The sequence below is a fragment of the Rhincodon typus genome, chromosome 16 (assembly GCF_021869965.1).
Source record: "Rhincodon typus isolate 14 chromosome 16, sRhiTyp1.1, whole genome shotgun sequence".
Lineage (NCBI taxonomy): Eukaryota > Metazoa > Chordata > Chondrichthyes > Orectolobiformes > Rhincodontidae > Rhincodon > Rhincodon typus.
The window spans coordinates 14,355,534-14,370,384 of NC_063347.1; the positions used below are offsets into that span (position 1 = coordinate 14,355,534).

The window sequence follows — 14,851 nt, forward strand, 5'->3', positions numbered from 1 at the left end:
TTGCGGCCTCCTCTACATCGGGGAAACCAAGCGGAGGCTTGGGGATCGCTTTGCAGAACACCTACGCTCGGTTCGCACTAAACAACTGCACGTCCCAGTCGCAAATCATTTCAACTCCCCCTCCCATTCCTCAGACGACATGTCCATCCTGGGCCTCCTGCAGTGCCACAATGATGCCACCCAAAGGTTGAAGGAACAGCACCTCATATTTCACTTGGGAACCCTGCAGCCCAATGGTATCAATGTGGACTTCACAAGCTTCAAAATCTCTCCTCCCCCTACCGCATCCCAAAACCAGCCCAGCTTGTCTCCGCCTCCCTAACCTGTTCTTCCTCCCACCTATCCCCTCCTCCCACCTCAAGCCCCACCCCCATCTCCTACCTACTAGCCTCATCCCGCCCCCTTGACCTGTCTGTCCTCCCTGGACTGACCTGTCCCCTCCCTACCTCCCCACCTACACTCACCTTTACGGGCTCCATCCCTGCCTTTTTGACCTGTCTGTCGCCTCTCCACCTATCTTCTCCTCTATCCATCTTCTATCCGCTTTCCCCTCTCTCCCTATTTATTTCAGAACCCCCTTCCCCTCCCCCATTTCTGATGAAGGGTCTCGGCCTGAAACATCAGCTATCCTGCTCCTCTGATGCTGCTTGGCCTGCTGTGTTCATCCAGCTCTACACCTTGTTCTGTCAGATTCTCCACCATCTGCAGTTCCTACTACCTCTGAAACAATAGAAAAGAGGTATTTGGTTTTGCTGAATGTAGACTCTCCATCTCAGTTTCAAAGGAACACCTGGGGAGAAAGACCAAAAACAGCTGTGCCAAGCAGAGGAAAAGAATGTTTTTGTGTTAACCTCCAAGCCGAATGCTGGTGAGAACAGATTATCTATTTGAAGAAAAGGGAATTGTACTGATTTAAAGCATGAGAACTCAACAGGGTATCCCTTGCTGATATTAGTCAGTTTGAAGTTACTTGCGATATTGAGTGAAAAGACTTTGAAAGAACACTGGAAAACTCATTCTTGAGAGAATAGCTAGAAGGAACTTGAATCTATAAGGCTACCTATCTGCTTGGAGTTGGGAGTAACATATAAACAGGATTTGAGGTTTTCTCTTGTGATAATTTGTCAGTCTATAAGTGTCTATTAAGTAATGTGCAGTCCATTTTGATTTTAATTCATTTGTTACAATAAAAGTCTTAAGATGTAAAATTTTGCCATGTGATACTTTCTGTCAGTTGCTGGGAGATATGTGTTTCTTTTTAAAAGTTATTCATCTCTGTAGAGATTATAATATTGCATGGGAATGGGTAAAAAGTGATGGCAGAACTCGAACAAGCTTCTGAGATCACTGGGCTTTTTAATTTTTATTCAAACATTACAGTTTTCCTTTTCCTCTGAGGGCTCAAATCAATTTTTTCTTACAACTTAATATGTTACATTCCTGATGGAGAAAATACCATTAATTTATTAGATAAATAAACAAAATTAATGTTGTCAATGATTACACAGGGAAAAATTAATTTGAAGATTGTACTGCTCCATAGTACTTCAAAATTGTTCGCAGTGCGGTAGATACGATGCGTTGGTAAAACCCATGTTATTATCTCTTTTTCTGTCAAGGGTAACATTAAGTGTAATTAATTTTAATTACTGTATTCCCATGATTGTATTGCAACATTTGGAAGCTAAAACAAACTGTAATGAGAATTTATAATTCAACTGACTTCTTCCATTCCATCTGTTAGTGTATGCTCCACCAGAGAGGAGTTAATCTATTTTTGAGTTTTAAACAAACTGATAACTTATAGATGCACAAAGATTCACTCCTTCAAACCAAGGCTGCAATATTTGGCACTGTAGCGACTGGGGCTCTGGTGCTGCAGGAACCAGTGAGCTGAAAAATCCCAAAGGAGCTGCTGCCAACCAGTTCCTGAGCAAACCAAGCTAATCACCATGTTGTAGAGGGTGATAATATAAGAGTTACATGCGTCAAAAGTGCAAGCAGATGGTGATGCTAACTTGACAGACACCCTTCATTTCAACCTTACTACTTTATTTAATGCTTTCTCTTAAATGTGCATGGCTGAACATGCTTTCAGCTTCATGAGAGACCCTCAACCGATATTTTTTAAAAAGGATCTAAGTATGTGCACCCATGTCAGTGAGTAGGAAACACAGAAGGCAGGAAGGGGTAGAAGTGTTGGATGTGGTGGTTAAGAGCCATTGGAGGATAATCCATTAGGCTGAATACTTTACATGAGGCTCAGTACATTATTGGGGGTAATGAACCATGAGGTGGGAGGTGAGTGCAACCACAGAGTTAGAGTGAGTTTGAGATAGCAGTGGCACTCCTCAATGCGGAACACTGAAGGTCATTCAACTTCTTGCAGTATTACTGCACATTCTTCCAGACCGTGGACTGTGCACTGACTTGGATGGCCACTTCAGATCAGAATGGTAACATCTGACATAGCGTGCAGCTGGATTTAAACGTGGCACCTGCGCTATGAACGCTAGAAAGTGCTGGCACCAATGAACATTATTACGCTGCTGAAGGCAAGATAGTGCAAGAGCAGTGCCATAGAGGTGTGGTGCATCAGAGAGTTGTGTGAGACAAATCACTGGAGCTCACAGAGGGAAACCCTCCATGAAACTCCACAAAATTGACACTTAGCTAATTTTTGATAAAATTAGTGTGAACTATATTTTCAGAGATAAACATGCTTTCGGAACTATTGTCTGAAGTCTTAACATTTTTTGAGGAAGGCACTTTTTCCCATCAGCTTTCAAGACTCAGATGGGGCATTCAGCAATTACATATATAATGTAGGATTCCATGGTAGCAGTAATGTGAGAGGTAGCGGTAATGTGAGACTGCCCGGATGCAGATCACTTGTATCTATATTGTTATCACCTAATATGGTCTGAAGGAATAGCTGACATCTAATGGGAAGAGGGAACAGATGATGGATATATCAATTTATAGTTAATTAGTTGTTAATGCGTTGTATAACTATAAGGTTCTGATGATCAGTGGGTGACTGTTTTATGGAGTATTGCTCTTGTCGCACAGTGGCATTGTCCATACCTCTGAACCAGGAGGCCAGGGTACAATAATATATAGTAAAGCAAGAAGAAGAATAGTGGACAAATTAATGGAAAATGGGATAGAGAATGGATTGGAGCACTGGTTAAATTCCTCATTGACATTGATGGAAATTTGCCTCTGATGACTTTAGGGATATGTATGAAAACATGAATATTAGTAACATTGTGGTAATGTATGCAACATTTACTAATGGAATGTGTGAAAGAAACCACCCAATGATAAATGAGATGCCTCATAAAATTTTAGCACCCAAGCAAGTTGTAAATTAACATCTGCCCTGGTTTGGGCAGTCCATGCAAAGAACTCATAGCAAATTGTTGGGGGCTACAATCCATATCAATTGTTTTTTGGGACTAATCCAAACATTCCTTCAGTAATGAGTGATGATCCCTCAGCTTGTGAGGGAACTGCAATTAATTACACTGTTTTCTAAGCACTTAAGTGCTTCATTAACTGTAAAACCTTAATTAAGACAGAGGCTTCTGAGAAAATTTGATGAGCCTTAAGATATCGTATGTGGCCAACTGAAATACATTTTTTTAATAATCAGGTGACGTTGTATACAATGAAAGAGAAAACACAGAGTGGAAAGGTCCGGGAAAGGTTATAAGTGATGTTGAAAAAGCAGTAATTTTTCATATGGGAACCAAACTGTTAGGATACAATGTGTTAATTGGCACAGATTACACACTTTTAGAATTTGAACAAGACATAACACATGATGAGGCAGCATACACTTCGTATACATATATGTTGAATCAGACATTTTAAAATTCATTCATGGGATGACGCCATCACCAAATAAACCAGCATTTATTGCCTGTCCCTATTTGCCCAGAGGGCAGTTAAGTGTCAACCACATTGTTTTGGGTCTGGTGTCACATGGAGGCCAGACCAGGTAAGGATGGCAGTTTCCTTCCTTAAAGGATATGAGTGAATCAGATGGGTTTTTCTGACAATAGATAATGGCTTCATAATCATCATTAGATTCTTAATTCCAGAATATGGTAATGAAGGGCTGTCTGACGATGGACACAGTGATGCTGAAGAACAGGAAAAGGCTATTTATCCCAGAGGACAACTGCCAAAAATTGGCACTACAGTCACATAAATTTCAAAATGAACCAGTAAATGGAGAGAGACCACCATTATAGGGACAATTGGTAATTTTGCCAGCAGACACAAACGCTGGTTAAATATTTAAGGTGAGGGATGAAAGCAAGATTTATGCATTAGTAAAATGCAGCAAGGGTGCAGGAGGCCAGAAAATGTAGTACAAATTTGAGAAGTGGGCCTGGAAGGGAACATGACCCAGGGAAAAAAAATGCAACTAGACAAAGGAATTATGCTCAAATGAGAGGGAGATCTATTAGTTTTGGAGTCCAAAAACAGAGAGGAAGGAGAGTAAAAGTCTTAGTTTGATAAGAACAAATACTACGTAACCAAAGGGGAGCAGCTTTAGTGGCTGTAAACAAATTAGACGGAATGTAATAAAAGAGACCAAAAAAAAGAGGGAGACAGCTGGATAGAACTTGGTGTAGACAGACAACAGCAGTGACACATGACTGAGGAGGATTCTGAGAGAAGTCAGAGATAACATAGTGTGGAGCTGCAGGAACACAACAGGCCAGGCAGTATCAGCGGAGCAGGAAAGTTGATGTTTCAGGTCCCAACCCGAAATGTCAACTTTCCTGCTCCACTGATGCTGCCTGGCCTGCTGCGTTCCTCCGGCTCCACACTGCGTTATCTCTGACTCCAGCATCGGCAGTTCTTACCATCTTCTGAGAGAAGTCAGCTCACTCACCACACCAGAGAAGGGAATCTTGGAGGAACTGATGCTTGACAGTAGGAACAGAATTGAACAGAGGGGAGCAGTGAGAAGTGATTGAGGAGGATTCTGGGAGAAGTTGGCTTGCTCACTATGACTAAGAAGGGGATTGTGAAGGAGCCCTGTGCTCAACAAGAGGAGCAGCAGCCAACAGAGGGTGGTAATGGGAAGCGATTGAGGAGGATTCTGGGAGAAGTAGGCTTGCTCACCAAAGCTGAGGAGGGCATCGCAGAAGAATGTTCATAGGAGCTCCTGTTGACATTGCGGGATCAAAAGTGATGTGCTGCACAAGAGGGCTCCCGATTGGTGAATATTAATCAGGTGACTTCTTTTACCCTTGCATTCAATTTTTTTAAAAAACTGTTTCATTGTCTTACAGTTTTAGAGCATTTGATCATAGAATCTCTACAATGTGAAAACAGGGCCAATAAGTCCACAGCGACCCACAGAGCATCCCACCCAGACCCATCCCCCTGTAACACACCTAATCTAGGCATCCCTGAACACCATGGGCAATTTAGCATGTCCAATCCACATAGCCTGCACATCTTTGGACTGTGGGAGGAAACCGGAGCACCTGGAGGAAACCCACGCAGACATGGGGAGAACGTGCAAACTCCACACAGACAGTTGCGCAAGGGTGGAATCAAAACCGGGTTCCTGACGCTGTGAGGCAGCAGTGCTAACCACTGAGTCACCGGGCCGCTGTTGTTTGGAAGATAATATATTTAGTAAGCCTCTGGATTGGTGAGTAATAACTGTAATTTAACCAGATACGAGTTATTTATTTATTTATCTAGTAGTCACTAGAGGGTTAGAAATGGCAGTTCATGGGGTGGGGGTGGGGTGTGCTTCTCTAGTGAGATGTAGGAAATCAGGGACAATTCAAATGTCCTAACAACTACATCTGCAGGAATTGTGTCCACCTGCAGCTCCTCTTGGATTTCGATCAGTTGGAATAGTAGTTGGACACCTCAGGAGCAAGCAGGAGGTGGAAAGCATCATGGACAGGAGTTTCAGGGACGTGGCCAGTCCCAAATTTGAGGCTGATAAATGAGTGACGACTACAAGTGGCAGGCAGTGTGTGCAGGAGACTGCTGTGGCTATTCTCCCCTCAAACAAATATACCAGTTTGGATACTGTTGGAGGCGGATGGCCTTTCAGGTGATGGTGACAGTAGGACTGAGAACTGTGGCACCACAGCTGGCTCTGTTGTACAGCAAAGAAGGTCAATGTGCAAACGAGCAGTGGTAGTTGCAGACTATAGTCAGGGGCACAGATAGGCATTTCTGTGGCTGCGAGCATGACTCCAGGATGGTGTGTCACCTCCCTGTTGCGAGGGTCAAGGATAGCTCCTAGTAGGCACAGAACATTCTGAAAGGGGAGGGTGAACAGCCAGAGATCGTAGTTCACACTGGAACTAACAACATAGGCAGGAAGGATGCTGAAGTCCAGCAAAAGGCAGAAAGTTAAAAAGCAGGATCTGTAGGGTTTTAATTTTGGGATTACTCCCCATGCCACATGCTAGTAAGGCCTGAAATAAGAGAGTAGTACAGCTTAGTACATGGCTAAAGAGCTGGTGTAAGAGGGAGGGATTCAAATACCTGGATCATTGGGATCTCTTCCAGGGTGGGTGGGAAACTGGAGGGGCACCAATATCCTTGCACAGAAGCTTGCTATTGCCACTCGGGTAGATTTAAACTGGCATGGGATTTGGAAATCGGAGCAGTAGCGTGTGAGGAGAAGGTTGAGGTTAATGGGATGAACAAGCAGGGCCAGTCTAATGAATGGGGTGGGACCATAAAAGGTGCATTGACTAAGACAGGAAGGAGAAATAATAAAACTTGCTGAAGAACAGGATAGATTGTACCTCCAAAATTAGAGTTCTTGATACAAATGCACGAAGTATAAGGAACAAATTAAATCAGCTGCAGGCACAGATTCAAATTTGAAACTGAGATTGTAGCTATTACAGAATAATGGCTGCAGGATGGTCAGGGTTGGGAACTAAACATATCAGGTTATAAGGTTTACAGGAGGGACAGAGTAAACAGCAGAGGGGGTGGAGTAGCATTCCTGATTAGAAACGTAATCACTTCTATGTTGAGTGAGGATGTAATGAGGGGAATGCTCCCAGAGGAGACCTTATACAAACATAGAAAATAGGTGCAGGAGTAGGCCATTTGGCCCTTTGTGCTGATGAATTGAACTGAAGAGCTGTAAAGAAACTAAAACCACAACAGGAGTCATACATAGACAGTAGCTCAGAAATGCTAGATTGCATATATGCTGAAATTAGGCAACTATGTAGCAAAGGCAGAACAGTATCTATGGGTGGTTTTAGTTTTAACATAGATTAGGAGAGACAGACAAGTACCTGCCAGAAAAATTTTTAGTGTCCAGGATAGTTTCCTACAGCAATGTATCTTGGATGTGACAAGGGGACAAGCACTGTTGGAACTAATAATGAGCAACGAATCTGATTTAATTAGCGACCTAATTGTTTGTGAGCATTTGTCAAATGGCAATCATAACATGATTGAGTTTCATGTAGCATTTGCAAGAAATAAGCAAAGATCAGATACGAGAGTTTCAGATTTAAGTAAGGCAGAATTTAATGCGATTAGGCAGATACTGTCCACAGTAAACTGAGAAGCTCTGCTAATAGGTAAAACAATTGAGGAACAGTGGAGGATGTTCAAAGAAACATTTAATGCTATTCAGAAGCAGTTTGTACCCATGAGAAGGAAACGCTCCACCTTACAAAAACAAAAACAGCCACGTACATCTGAGGTGGTAAGGGACAAAATCCAATTAAAAAACAGCTTATAAAAATGCAAAGTACATTACAGATCCTCCACAATAAGACAGATACAAAGACCAACAAAGGGCCACAAATCTGCTTATAAGAGCGACTAAAATGGATTATGAAAGGAAACTTGCAAGGGACATAAAAGACAATAGAAAGAGGTTTATAGCTATTAAAAGGAAAAGCTGGGTAAAAGTACGATTGGCCCACTGAAGGTTGAAGGTGAGGATATTGTCAATGACCATAGGGAAATGACATCATGTTGAATGGTTATGTTGCTTCAATATTCAGAGCAGAAAAGGAGCTTAGCTTAATGGAAGTCCCAGAGAAGTTAACAGAGGATCAGGAACAAGGTCTAATAAAATTAGCTTAAGTAAATCATCAATCATGGGAAAATGAATGGAACTGAAGAATGGCAAATCCCCTCCATCTGTAGGGGTTAAAGGAGAGAGGACAGCATGTTGCCAGTGATCTACCCATAACCTTTCACAGTACCCTGGATTCAGGGGTTGTACCTCTGGGATTGGAAATTTGCTAGGTCACTCTGCTCCTTAAGAAGAGTGACAGAGGGAAATGAAGGAATTACAAACCAGTTAGCCTGACAACTGTGGTGGGGAAGTTGTTGGATTCTATAATCAAGCATAGAGTAACTGATTACCTCAAAAACTTCAGTTAATTGGAGAGTCAGCGTGGATTCATGAAGGGTATGTTATGCTTGACAAACCTCATAGAGTTTTTTGAAGAGGTAATAAAGATGACTGACAGAGGTAATTCAATGGATGTTATCTATATGGCCTTTATCAAAAGTCCCACACAAGAAACTGTTAGCTAAGGTGGAGGCTCAAAAACTTGAGGATGAGTTACTCACATGGATAGGAAATTAGTTGGGTGGCAGGAAACAGAGTCAGAATAATGGGTAAGTACTCAAATTGGCAAGATGTGACTAGTGATATTCCACAGAGATATGTGTTGGCACCTCAATTACTCTCAATATTCATGAACAACTTGGATAAAGGCCTAAAAAGTCAAATATCTAAATTCGTTGACGACACAAAATAGGTCAGCATTGTAGACAGTGTTGATGACAGCATAAAATTACAACAGGATTTTGATAGTTTAGGTGAATGGGCAAAGCTTTGACAGATGAATTTTAATATCAGCAAGTATAAGGTTATCCACTTTGGACTGAAAAAGAATAGATCACGGTATTTTTCAGAAGGCACAAAGTAAGATACAGTGGATGGCCGATGGGATTTGGGGTGTTCAGGTACACAGCTCTTTAAAATGGCACGAACAGGTGCGGCAAACAGTTAAGAAGGCTAATGCAATGCTGGCCTTCATATCTAAAGGGCTGGAGTATAGGGACGCAGATATGATACAAAATCCTAGTTAGACCTCACTTAGAATACTGTGAGCAGATCTGGGAACCACACCTTAGGAAGGATATATTGACCCTGGAAGGAGTTCAACACAGGTTTACAAGGATGATACCTGGACTTCAGGCATTAAGTTATGAGGAGCGATTACACAAATTAGGCCTTTGTCTCTTGAATTTAGAAGGTTAATCAAGGTCTTCCGGATATAAAGAGAGAAAGACAGGGTAGATAGAGATAAACTACTTCTACTGGAAGAACTTTCTAGAACCAGGGAGCATAGCCTAAGAATTAGGGCCAGGCCTTTCAGGAGAGATGTTACTTCTACATGTAAAAGAGTATTGGAAGTTTGGAACTCCTTTCCTCAAATGGCAGTTGAAGCTGGGATGCTCTTTGGAGGGTCGGTGTGGACTCGATAGGCTGAAGGGTCTGCTTCCACACTGTACGGATTCTATGATTCCAATTAGTCATAAAGCAACAAGTGGTTTGGAAACAATTCAGCAGGAGTCATTGCTGACCTGCTCATCAGGCAACATCCTGTAAGCTCTCTGAATGCAATGTGGGCAGGTTAAAATTACAGCAGAAATGAGCTAAGTTATTAGCTTTTCAGTCACTTGCAGGGAAAGTACTGAGATTTTGTTGCTGTCACAGAGAGAAGTAATTTTGACTATTGTGAGTTTCAGTCTCACTGGGGATGGATTTTCTTTGTGTGCTGTATGTAGCTCAATCTGTGCAAAATAGACTATGATTTGGTTCATGATTACACAATGAGGAAATCTTGATCCATTGTGCTACCAATAACTTGCTGTAATAGCCACTGGATTTTAAAAGAAAATTTGACAAAAGTCAGTGAATTTAACCCTCAAAAGAGTAATGAACAATTCTAAATTAAGCTTATTTCCTTTCAAAGAATTCTGTCAGCTTAAAGACTGTAAGTTCTCAGCCACTGGTGTTACAAATTCTGGGAAAAGCAGCAGGATTACTGGAATGGATTGCTCCTGAGCGCTATAAAACACTGAAGCATGTCAGAAAAAAATATAACTTGCAACAAGAGATAGCAAGAACTGCAGGTGCTGGAGTTAGAGATAACACAGTATGGAGCTGGAAGAACACAGCAGGCCAGGCGGCATCAGAAGAGCCTTGAGTCAGGACCCTTCTTCAAAAATGGGGGAGGAGGAAGGGAGCTCAGAAATAAATAGAGGAGGAGTGGGACTAGGGAAGGTAGGTGGGATGGTGATAGGTCAGTGTCAGGTAGGGAGTGGTGGGGATTGGTCAGTAGGATGGGAGGGGTGGATAGGTGGGACAGGTTGTGTCAGGTCAAGGAGGTGGGGATGAGAGGGAGGGTTGGACATGGGATGAGGCTGGGGTGGGGACATTTTAAAACTGGTGAATTCCATGCTTAGACCATTGGGCTGTGGGATCCCGAGGCGTAATATGAGATGCTGCTCCTCCAGTGTGCGGGTGGTGCCATTGTGACACTGGAGGAGGCCCAGGATGGACATGTCACCCAGGGAGTGGGAGCGGGAGCTAAAATGGTTGGCAATGGAAGGTATTGTTGTTTGTCACGTACAGGGTGCAGGTGCTCTACAAAACGGTCTCCAAGTCTACGCTTGGTCTCACCGATGTCGAGGAGGCCACATCGGGAGCAACGGATACAGTAGACCAAGTTGACGGATGCACAGGTGAACCCCTGTCTGATATGGAAGGTTTGTTTTGTGCCTTGAATGGAGGTGAGGGGGGAGGAGGTGTAGGGGCAGGTGCTTGTATGGAGGTTTCCCTGCAACCGCAAGAAGTGCTACACCTTCCCCTATACTTTCCCCCTCACCACAGGGAGAAGCTGAATAGGTTGGGCTATTTTTTGTTGGAGCGTCGGAGGTTAAACATGACCTTATAGGAGTTTATAAGATCATAAGGGGCATGGAAAGGGTGAATAGCCAAGGTCTTTTTTTCCAGGGTAGGGGAGTCCAAAATTAGAGGGCATTATTTAAGATGAGAGGGGAAAGATTTAAAGGGACCTAAGGGGCAACTTTTTCACACAGAGTGTGGTGTGTGCATGGAATGAGCTGCCAGAGGAAGTGGTGGAGGTTGGTACAATTACAACATTTATGGATACATGAATAGGAAGGGTTTAGAGGGATACGGGCCAAATGCTGGCAACTGGGACAAGATTAATTTTGGATTTGGGTGGCATGGACAAGTTGGACAGAAACGTCTCTTTCTGTGCGGTAAACCTCTATGACTCTATAACTTCGAACCTCTAGGTTCTGCATGGCATGCACAATTCCATCTTCCCCAAGTTGAGTTCGGTCCTTGATGAGGAATTTAGTGTTTAATTTTAGTCTAAGCTTTAAATTGAGATATGCATGGATTTGGGAGAAATGCAGATTTTAACCCCTGTCCACCAAATGACATTCTCCAAGGCTTAAAGAAAATGTAAATCAAACTAGATGCAAAGGCCTGGACTTGATCTTGCCAGTTTGTTTTTGATGCGAACGCTGCATTAAATTGTCCCTATAAAGTCTGTAATGAAGATTTGTGTATATGTATCAATTAATATTCAATCCTATCATCTCATTCCACACTAAACATTTTTTATAAAGTAAACGTTTTGTATTCAGAAGTGGCTGCCAGATAATTTTGCAATTTCAAGCTTGTCAAATCTCTGAAAGTTTCCAAAATGGATGATAAAGGGACATTGGTAGTTGAGTTTGGGGACCTTCCTCACTTGCTAAATCAAGGCTTTTTCCGAGAACAGTGGAACTCTGGGCTTGACGTTATTGTCAAACAACAAAACTTTATATTCTCATTGTAAGAGAATACAAATCTCTCTCTCTCTCTTCAGAAATGAGGACAAAGGGGCAACAGCCTTACTCCTCCTCCTGTCTGAAATCTCTCTCAAAAGCAGAAGCATACTCCTACAAGCAAAGGTATTTAAAGTGTAAGTGTGTGTCAGAGAGGTTGAAATTTCTACTTATTTAAGAATCTAGCTGCCTTATTTTTTTTACACCAAGCTAAACATAGTTAAGTATATACTGAATTTGCAGTATTAAAACCTTTTAAACTTTTGACTTCTGTTATAACCAACTCAAGTGGACAAAGAGAGGAGTCAGTTCATCCTCCTAACCTAGCCATAATCAAGTTCCATTCACACAGGATAAAAAAAGTTCTTCATCCAAAAGTTGCAAAAAAAACTTTCATTCAATGAGACGTAACACCAATGAACAAGACCAAGATAGCTTGGGCAGTCACAACATTTGCTGCCAAATTGTGTGCTAAAATATTCCCAGACTGCATGATGCTTTCTCACTGTTGCTCACCAGTATAATATTTACCTACCAGTGGAAACTCATGGGATACTTTCCCATCTGGCGGTAGCTTCGCTCCAAATCCTAATGCTGGAAAGAGCTTGTCACTGTCGTAGTCCTGAATGATCTCTCCAACTGCTTTTAATGCCATGGCATATGCGTTCATCTGATATGGGTTCATATAGTGAAGAGAAGTTGGCTGTGAAGGGTTTCCTGTATGAGAAAAGAAACATGCTATAGAAAAGAACCAAATCAAATAACTCACTTTACATGAAAGCAAGGATAATGGAGGCTACATATATTGCATTTACTATTAAAAAGTATAAATACAAATACAATATTATAATTTGAACATTATTTCAGTGTTTTTGTTTGAAACCAATTTAAACCAGAGATTTACTCAAGCTCAAACAAATTTAGCACAGTTTAAAGTTTTATTGTTCACCACAATATGAATGTTGTGGTTTCACTGCTCTCCTCAAAATAATTTCATCAAAAGTGTAATTTCTGTATTTCATTGTTTTAAATAACTGTGCTCCTCTTTTTAATGTAGTAGCATTATGGTAGTATCTTATTTATTGCACAAGTAACCCTTAAGCCTAAACTATCTGGGGACATAAGTTCAAATTTCACAACAGCAGGTTTAAAATTAAATAAACCTTGAATAAAATGTATTATTAATGACAGGGGACGTCTTGTGCTGCAGTGGTAGTGTCCCAGAAACTCTGGGTTCACATCCCACGCCAGGATTTGTTGGCCCTGGAAGGAGTGCTCCGGACATGTTTCAATGACCTGATAATCAGTACCACTTCCTGCTTTTCCCCAAAAAAAGGGAAAATGCCTGCTTCAGATACACTTAAAAAAACACTTCATCAATAATAGTGACAAAGAATGACAAGATTATTGGGGTACAATTTTCTTCTGAGTGTAGGGGTGAGCAGGTTAAGTGACAACTAATAGGCTACCCCCATCAATCTGAAAAGTTGCCCAATCAGCAAATCAGATACTTCAATGCTGGCGACCCAGGTCACTCAGAAACTGCTGGCCAATCAGGGTAGTTCAGTGGTAAGCATTGCTGTCTCATACCGCCCAGGACCCGGGTTTGATTTCACAGTTGGGCAACTGTCTGTGTGGAGTTTGCATGTTCTCTCTGTGTCTGTATGGGTTCCTCCTGGTGCTCCAGTATCCTTCCACAGTCCAAAGATGAGTAGGTTAGGGTGGATTGGCCATGCTAAATTATCCATGGTGTCCAGGGATGTGCAGGCTAGGTGGATTAGCCATAGGAAATGCAGGGTCATGGACCGAGGGTAGGGCGCTGGGTCTGGCTTGCATGCTATTCTGAGGGTTGGTGCAGACTCAATGGGCTGAATGGTCTCTTTAGCACTGTGGGGATTCTAAGACTCCAAGGTTCCAGATCCTAAAGTCTGTTTGTCAGTGCCTACTTCCGAGATGATCCAGCAGCAAGAAAGTAAGTGTTTTTTTTAAATCTTAGAATAGAACAATACAGCACAGTACAGGCCCTTCGGCCCATGATGTCGTGCCGAAATTTTACCCTAAACCTAAGGTCTATCTAAGCTCCACTCCTACCTTATATTATCATCCATATGCTTATCTTCTTTCCACAGGCAGGGGGTTGTGAGGAATGGTGGGGGAGGGTCTGTGGAGTTGGAGGCAAGTTGAGGCTATAGCTTTCAGGTCATCACCTGTCCCCCTCTCTGTGCCTCGGATTGTCCCCAGATTGACGAAGTTGGAGGACAGTGCTCAACCTGGCAGGTAGGTGTCCCTGGTTTCCCAGTCAGAAAACTAGCCACTGTTCTCATTCACCCAGAGTTAGATAATCAGGGAGGAGGCGTATTGAATCCCTTAAGTGGTCACTTGAGGGCATTAATTGCCGGTGTGTTGAGAAATTCCTCAATGAATCTTGTTACCCATCACTTCATTGCTGAGGTAGTGAGGAGACAGTGAGTTTCTTTCCAGAGCTACGGTGCCTGATTCTTTCCCCTCCTCACTACCTCCAGAGACTTTAAGATTCCACGCTTATAAATTCCCGGCTGGTTCACAAATCCCTCTCAGGGAAGGAAATCTGTTCTCCTTATCTGGTTGAGTCTGTGGCTATAGGCCCACTGCAACATAATTGACTGGGCTCTGACCAAACCCATTAATTACATTCAAAAGAGAAGTTCACCACCAGCTTCGCAAGGTAAATTAGGGATGGGCAATAAATGCAATTCCCACCGGTAATGGCCACATAACATTAATGAATAAAAGAAGGCACTGCTGAAGTGTGCAACTTCAATTTCTCTTTCAAACTCACCATTAGATGCGGTGAAATCTATTGCCACGGTGAAATTTAGCTGAGTTCTGAAAGAGAGTTAATAACAAGGATGTTCAACACAGTTAGAATGACTGAAGATGTAACTTATTTTTG

General features: G+C 42.3%; 1 protein-coding gene across 1 annotated transcript in view; it reads right to left on the bottom strand.

The window, feature by feature from the left end:
* Positions 1 to 14,851, bottom strand: part of LOC109927445 (copine-9-like) — a 369,357-nt gene that overhangs the window by 36,909 nt on the left and 317,597 nt on the right. The window contains exons 15-16 of the mRNA XM_048606481.1: positions 14,738 to 14,784; positions 12,455 to 12,636 (exon numbers count right to left, since the gene is read on the bottom strand). Coding sequence (XP_048462438.1) covers positions 12,455 to 12,636; positions 14,738 to 14,784 — 229 coding nt within the window. The remainder of the gene's footprint in view (positions 1 to 12,454; positions 12,637 to 14,737; positions 14,785 to 14,851) is intronic.